The following is an 8600-nucleotide window of genomic DNA, read 5'->3' as shown; positions in this document are numbered from 1 at the left end:
GTGCATTCTCTCTATCCTTAGTCTCTTTAAATTCAGTTTTGATATTTGTTTACTAGTATAAACAACTTATTGTTTCTGCGAAACAACCGATTCTTTTTCTGGTGTTGTTGTTTTTGCTTATTGTTTTGGCAAACTAGATTCCTTGTCAATTGTTTCTTGAGATAATTTCATTCTTGGCTTAAAAGTTTTCGAAAATCCTCTTTAAACAATTCACCCCCCCCCCCTCTAGTTTAAAGTCATCCATTCTAACACTATTATCTTTAGCCTAGAGAGAATCCCGGTATGATCTTGATAAACATGCAACTCAATGGTGCCAATTATCACACGTGGAGCAAGGTTATGAGGCGGTCCTTACTTTCAAAGAAAAAATTGAAGTTTGTTGACAAATCCTTGGTTATACCGAAGCAAGGAACATCTCTTTATAAAGCATGGGAGAGAGGCAATGTGATGGTGATTTAATAGATCACATGACTGTTAGTGAACAGATAACACAAAGCACCATATACATAAAAAATGTTGTATAACTTTGGGAGGATTTAAAAAAGACGCTTTCTAAGGGATATTATTTTAGGATTTCTAATCTTTTGCAATAAATTCATTCCATCATGAAAGGAGAAAGGATTGTATCTGAATTCTTTACCGACTTGAAGATCCTATAGGAGGAACTTGAGTCATTGAGACCAACACCAAAATGTAGTTGTGAGGTAAAATGTAGTTGTTCTTTGATGAGAAACATGATCAAGTATAAGGACTCTGAATATGTTATATGTTTCTTGAAGGGTCTCACCTATCTTTATGGTATTGTTAAGATACAAAAATTACTCATGGATCCTTTACCCGCCATTAATTGTGTTTTTTCTTTTGCCTTACAATAAGAAAGGCAGTTAACCGGGAGTTTAGCTTTTGATACTAAATTCTTAATGAATACTAGAAACCAAGGAATTTGTAACAAGATAAGAATAGTGTAACTAGTTGGAGATCACAAGGGAGAGGAAGAGGGCGAAATTTGAATTATGGTAAGTAGTTTAGTTATAAAATGAATCATACCGTTGATGAATGATTTTCAAAACATGGATTCCTACAAGGTACAAACACAAAAGTGATCAGGTTATCAACAATATAGTTTCTCAAAATAAGAACCATGTTGCTATTGACAAGAATGAAAATAGTGATCATGAAAACCAATATTCCCCTAGTAAAGACAATGTTCAATTCACACAAGAACAAGTTAGGGCTCTTGGAAATGCTCTATAGGCCCTTACTTGTGTGACAAGTTAGGGTTTCTATAATGTCTTAGTTTCATCGACAAAGTACTATTGAGAAGAATTCAAAATACAGTAGCTATACATGAATATTCTATTATTTACATTTTATGTAGGGATGGCAAAGCGGGGCGGGTCGTGCGGGCCGGCCCGCTGCCCGCTGGTAAAAAACGCGGGGCGGGCTTACCTTTTCAACCCGCTAACCTGCATTAGCCCGCCCCGCATTAGCCCGCAGCGGGACGGGGCGGGCTGGCCCGCTAATCCACAAGAAAAAAAAATGGATGAAAGTTTTTCTAAGGCGGCATCCAATGTTATTGAAATAGAAGAATGTCAATAATGTTTATCTTTAATGTTTTTGCATTAATGTTTATGTTTATGTTTAATGTTTTGGAATTAGGTATTTTTAATGTTTTGAAAGTGGAAGGACAGTGATATTTGATATTTATCTTAATGTTTAATGTTTTGATGTTTGACTATGTTTGAAAAAGAAGAAAAAAAAATTTAGGTTTGATAATAACAAATATATAGGTTTAATTTGACAATTTTTTAATAACAAAATGTAAAAAAAAAAAAGAACGCGGGCCAGCTATTATGCGGGGCGGGTCGGGAATTCTAGCCCACAATAACTTTGCGGGTCGGGCCAACTCGCCCCACATTTTTACGGGCCAAGCGCGGGGCGGGCCAATGCGGGGCGGGCTGGCCACCCCTAGTTTTATGCATGACTAGAAGTCATAATGGAGCACATGATGAAAGTCTTTTGACTAATGTCTCCTTTCTCTATTCTTCTAGTCATGGCATGAGTCAAAGGTCCTATATGAATGGTGTTGGATAATTATGTTGCATATTCTTGGTGTAACATCTTTAACATAATTGGCCAAGATTGAACATATTATTCTTCATTGAAGGAACATACAAAACATCATGCATATAGCTATCTTTCCATCCTTTCGCATAATCAGCACTTTGCAAATCCCTTCTACTGCAATGGTGCTATTATCAGCAAATCTCACTATTATTGACACTCATTCATATCTATAAACCATTCTCTATTTCCATTCATGTGATTGGAACACCCGGTATCAAGATACCAAGAAGAATATTCTTTAAAGTTTGTAGTCACCATTAGTAGCACATGATCTGAATCAAAACTTTCATCATCTTGTACTAAGTGTGCTTCATCATCCTTCTTGCTTTTCTTTTGTGTATTGCTATCGTGCCAACACTCATAAGAGTAATGACCAAACTTGACACAGTTGTAGCATTGCACCTTTCTTTTAAAATTCTTCTTGCCTCTGTACTGATTTCCACCTCAGGAAACATAATTTTCTTTATGCTCAAGGTTGTTGTCATCATTCACATTGTTATGAGAATTTGAATCTCTAATTCTAAAACCACCTCTTCCTTCTCTTGACTTGCCTTTTGATCTTTTACTAATTCCTCCACGTCATTTATATTTATTTGGACTCGTTCTAACTTGAAAGTCTTGTTCAACAATTTTTTCATCGTTCTTTTTCTCCATCACATGCTGCTCATGTGCATCCAAAGAATTTTTTAATTCTTCAACAGTCACGTTTCCAAGTTCTTTTGACTCTTCAATTGCAACCACAATATGATCAAATTGAGAAGTTAGAGTTCGATGCACCTTTTCAACAATCTTGTTATCTCCTATACTTTCATCACATGCTCGCAAAAGATATAGAGTAATATGAAATAGTTTCTTGATCATTCATTGAAAGATGCTCTTACTGTCTTCTAAATGTTTGCAATTTCACCTTTTTTATTTTTTGAGATTTTCCATAAACCTGTTTCAAAGTGTCCCACGTCTGCTTGGATGTAGCAGCCTTTGAAATTTTCTGGGAGATAGTTGTTAAAACACACTGGTGCATTAGTACCCTTGCCTTACAATCCAACCTCTTGTTTTCTTTAAATAATTGTCTTTTGCTCTTCTCTAGCATTCTTGGGCAGTTCTTGAAACCCATTCTTGACAATTTCATAAACTTCTTGAAAGTCAAGAATTGCATCCATGTTAACACACTAATCATCATAATCTTTCCCAGGTCAGATGTCCTAGTATGCCTGCAATAATCATGGAACACACTGTAGTAATGTATGATGAGTCACAATATTTATTGTTTTTTCACTCCTTCACAGGTCCAAAACCTCAGCTCAAGATACCAATTTGTTGGGTTAAGGCACAATAGTCACACACATTCACTCAAATATGTTAAACAGGAACACACTATTTTAGAAAAAATAAGAGATGATTTTCTAATTCTAAATATACATCAAACACGTATTTATAGGCTATATTTATCCGCTAAAGCAGTTACAATTAATTAATTTGATTATTACAACCCAAAAATAACTTCATCTTCAAATTACCATACTTGAAAGAAACATCATATAGTATGATATATTGATAAACTACTCATTATGGTTGTGTATTTTCTAACATTATAAAAATTAAGTGATCTTTTTGTTTGTTTTCTTAGGATATGACTATGGTAGGAATGTGAATAAAGATTTCTCCTTCCTGCCACAAAAGTTTATCTATTTAAATTAAATCTAATCACAACTTAGATATTTAAATTAACGTCTTATACAATTTAGAAGTAACTATAGACTCTTGACCAAAAAAAAGTTATGGAAGACTTGCAAAAGACCTTAACGCACCATGCATTGACGTCAACCATCCAACTTCATATTCACTCCACAAATCATATCCACAATTCACGTCCAACTTCAGATTCACTCCACAAATTTCAAATAATAATCAAAATTCTCATTTTTATTAAATAATAATAAGAAGAAGAATATTGAATATGAATTTTCTCATAAACCTTATATAAACTTCTGAAAGTTGAAGCATCTTCAATTCATCCAAACTTGGTTTCTCTTAGAGAATCAGTGATTGAAGAATCGATCCATAGCAGCCATGGTGTTCTTATTTCCAACGTTTCAATCCATGAAACTCCTATCATTATGGCTGCTTCTACTTGCAATGGCCAATTCTGTCCATGCAGCAGTGTATTCCTCACTCTCATCACTTCAACACACAGAAGCAAACGCTCTGTTGAAGTGCAAAGCAAGCCTTGACAACCCAAGTCAGACATTGCTATCTTCATGGCATGGCAACAGTTCATGCAACTGGCTTGGAATTTCTTGTGACTCCTCAGGATCAGTCTCCAACATAAATCTCACAAACATTGGATTATCTGGTATGCTTCAAACTCTCAATTTTTCAACACTTCCAAATATCCTCACTCTAGATATGAGTCACAACTCCTTGAGTAGAAGCATTCCTCCTCAAATTGGAGTTTTATCCAAACTCACTCATCTTGATCTAAAACACAATCATCTCACTGGATCTATTCCAAAATCTATTGGAAATTTGAGCAGTCTGTTAAGTCTAGATTTTTCCTTGAACAACCTTTACGGACTTATTCCCCAAGAAATAGGTAAGTTGCGGAACCTAAATGCTATATATATGAATGAAACCAATTTATCTGGTAATATTCCCGTGGAAATTGGGAAGTTGGTCAACTTGATCAAGTTATGGGTTTTCAATAATAGTCTTTCGGGTTCTATTCCTCAAGAAATTGGAATGATGGCAAACTTGGAAGAACTTGATTTGTCCCATAACTCTTTATCAGGTACAATTCCTTCTACAATTGGAAATTTGAACAAGTTAGTCTATTTGTACATGTATGACAACTATCTATCTGGATCTATTCCTAATGAAGTGGGAAAACTCCATTTTCTTGTGACGATCCAATTGTTAGATAATAATCTTTCTAGGCCAATTCCATCTTCCATCGGTAACTTAGTTAATTTGGAATCTATTCTCCTTCGTAAAAACAAACTTTCCGGAACAATTCCTCCGATTATGGGTCACTTGACAAAGCTCGCCACACTTGATTTGAGGCTTAACTCTTTGTCGGGTACAATCCCTTCTACAATTGGAAAATTGACAAAGCTCACCATACTTGATTTATCCCGTAACTCTTTGTCAGGTACAATCCCCTCTGCAATTGGAAATTTGACAATGCTCACCACACTTCAATTGTCCAGTAACTCTTTGTCTGGCACAATCCCCTCTACAATTGGAAATTTGACAAAGCTCACCACACTTAGTTTATTGTCAAATAAGCTTGGTGGATACATTCCAATAGAAATGAATATGATAAACAACCTGAAAAATTTTCAATTATATGACAATAATTTCATTGGTCATTTGCCTCACAACATTTGCTCAAATGGAAAGTTGACAAGATTTAGTGCTAGCAAAAACTATTTCACAGGTCCAATATCTAAGAGTTTGAAAAATTGCTCAAATCTCAGAAGAGTTTCACTACAGCAAAACAATTTAACAGGAAACATAACAGAGGATTTAGGTGCATACCCAAACTTGGATTACATAGACCTGAGTGAAAACAACTTTTATGGCCATCTTTCCCCAAATTGGGGAAAATGCCATAATCTCACAAGCCTCAAAATCTCCAACAACAATTTATCAGGTAGCATTCCAACAGAACTAAGTCAAGCAACCAATTTACATGTACTTCAATTGTCTTCAAATCACCTCACAGGAGACATTCCTGAAGATTTAGGTAATTTGACCTACTTGATCAAACTCTCTCTCAATATGAATAATCTTTCAGGAAATGTTCCTATACAAATAGCATCATTGCAAAATCTTCACACCTTAGAGCTCGGAGCAAATAACTTTTTTGGCTTAATTCCAAATCAACTTGGAAATTTGGTCAATTTATTAAATTTGAATTTGAGCCAAAATAAATTTAGGGAAAATATTCCATCTGAGTTTGGTCAATTAAAATATCTTCGAAGTTTTGATCTGAGCATGAACATTTTGAGCGGCAAAATACCACCAATGTTGGGAGAGTTGAAAAAATTAGAAACATTAAATCTCTCACACAATCATCTTTCAGGTGATCTCTCTAGTCTTGATCAGATGATAGGCTTGACATTTGTTGATATATCATACAACCAATTACAGGGTCCACTTCCAGACATTCCAGGCTTTCATATGGCTACCATTGAAGCATTGAGAAATAATAAAGGTTTGTGTGGTAATGTCTCAGGCTTGGAATCATGCCCAACATCACGTGACAAATCCCAAAATCATAAGACTAACAATGTCCTCTTGGTACTTTTACCCACTGGTTTGGGCATTTTCATGCTAGCATTATTTGTCTTTGGAGTCTCATATCATCTTTGTAGAAGGTCAAAGACAAAAGAACATCCGGATGTAGAATTATCCGGCCAAAATCTTTTTGCGATATGGAGTTTTGATGGACAAATGGTGTACGAGAACATAATTGAAGTCACAGAAGAGTTTGACAATAAACATCTCATTGGAGTTGGAGGACAAGGAAGTGTTTACAAAGCTGAATTGCAAACAAATCAAATTGTTGTTGTTAAGAAATTCCATTCAGTACAAAATGGAGAAATGTCCAATGTTAAAGCTTTCAAACGTGAAATTCAAGCTTTGACAGAAATTCGACATCGTAACATTGTGAGGCTATATGGGTTTTGTTCTCATTCCCGATTCTCATTTTTGGTGTATGAGTTCTTGGAAAAAGGGAGCATAGATAATATTTTAAAAGACGATGAACAGGCAATTGCATTTAATTGGAATAGAAGGGTTGATGCAATTAAAGGTGTATTAAATGCTTTATGCTATATGCATCATGATTGTTCACCTCCAATCATTCATCGAGATATATCAAGCAAGAATGTTCTTTTGAATTTGGAGTATGTGGCTCATGTCTCAGATTTTGGAACAGCCAAGCTTCTTAATCCTAATTCAACCAATTGGACCTCATTTGTGGGAACTTTTGGATATGCTGCTCCAGGTTAATTCCTTTCCTCTTTTATACTGACAATATAATGATTTTGTAAGTTTTCTTTGATAATCTTAAATTCTTGTAGCAAAACCTACGATGGATAGTTGTAGGTTTTGTTTTATTTTTGGAAATATTATGATAACTCTTTTAATTTTGTACAGAACTTGCATACACAATGGACGTGAATGAAAAATGTGATGTGTACAGCTTTGGGGTATTGGCACTAGAAATACTTTTTGGAGAGCACCCTGGAGAATTTATACCTTTGTTACTGTCTACCTCCAATGCCATGAATTCAACACTTGATATTCCTTCGTTGATGGGTAAGTTAGATCAACGTCTCTCATACCCTACAAATATTGCTAAGGAGATAGCTTTGATTGTAAGGATAGCAAATGCTTGCTTGACTGAAAGTCCTCGTTCTCGCCCTACCAAGGAGCAAGTTGTCAACTACTCTTCAGTGTAGAAATCATGTTTAATGGGTTAATTTCACATTGTCATGAAAGTTGAAATGTTGAATTTATCGAATATGTTTCATTGTAATTCTATTTCTTGTCTTCATGTTTCATTTCAGTTCTTCTGTTTTGTATAAGTTTGGTTTGGTCTTGCACTATTTAATTGGTGTATTTTGTGCAGTGTCATGGGTTTGTTTAAAGAATGTTCCCTTTTCATATAGCTTTGGCATGGCAAAATCTTATAAGGTTGTGATATATATTTTGAATTGGAATTGATTTTAATTTTATATGTTACTAGCTCGATAGACTTCGAAGTATAATTTTATATTTTTGTCTCTTTATACTTTTAATTAGTTTTTTCTAATTTGTTTAATTTCAAAGTTATTCGCGAATTAAATTATTTAAAAAAATTCAAAATATTACAAATAGGAAAAGAAAACATAAGGAAAAGATTAAGAGGGGATGCAAAGGACCGAGAGAGAAAATTGAACAAACAAAAGAGGAAAAGAACATTAGGGGTAATTTTGTATTTTATCCATCTTTGTAGCGGTGCAGAGAGAGTTACAGAAATGGAAAAAAGAAATACCCATTGACGGTAGTTCAAGCCAACTAATTATGGGCCACTTTTAGTGGCACCCTTTTTTTCCTGCACCTCTATAATTCTTTAAATTTTAAATCCCAAAAATATCCACTATCAAATGGCACAAAGGATTCACCATCTATCTGAGGAAGATAAAAAAGGGTGTGTGCGACTGAAGAAGATGAAGAAGGGTGAGGAAGATTAAAATGGTAATTTCATGATCCCGTGGATTTGTAGAATGAAACCATGGGGTGGAGGAAGAAATGGTCCACCCAATGTATTCGACCTATATCCCATTTTTTCTTTTGTCAAAAATACCTTTACTAAAACATATTTTCATATCTTTATACAAAAAAGAAGTGACAGTTTCTTCTTGTATCCCTACATTTTCTTCATTCACCCCCACAATGTATTTATGCATTTCCTTTTCTCTTAC

The 8600-nt window shown here is 34.8% G+C and overlaps 1 protein-coding gene across 1 annotated transcript; it reads left to right on the top strand.

The window, feature by feature from the left end:
* The first annotated feature begins 4137 nt into the window (after positions 1-4137).
* LOC137809355 (uncharacterized) lies at positions 4138-7784 on the top strand. The gene is made up of 2 exons (XM_090297873.1): positions 4138-7138; positions 7291-7784. The coding sequence occupies exons 1-2, from the start codon at positions 4198-4200 to the stop codon at positions 7593-7595; spliced, it is 3246 nt and encodes a 1081-aa protein (XP_090153999.1). The 5' UTR covers positions 4138-4197; the 3' UTR covers positions 7596-7784.
* Positions 7785-8600: the final 816 nt, after the last annotated feature.

Source organism: Phaseolus vulgaris, chromosome 11, assembly GCF_051622355.1.
Source record: "Phaseolus vulgaris cultivar YP4 chromosome 11, ASM5162235v1, whole genome shotgun sequence".
Taxonomy (NCBI): Eukaryota; Viridiplantae; Streptophyta; class Magnoliopsida; order Fabales; family Fabaceae; genus Phaseolus; species Phaseolus vulgaris.
The sequence above is the reverse complement of the archived record's forward strand: the minus strand, read 5'-3'. Positions and strand labels throughout refer to the sequence as shown.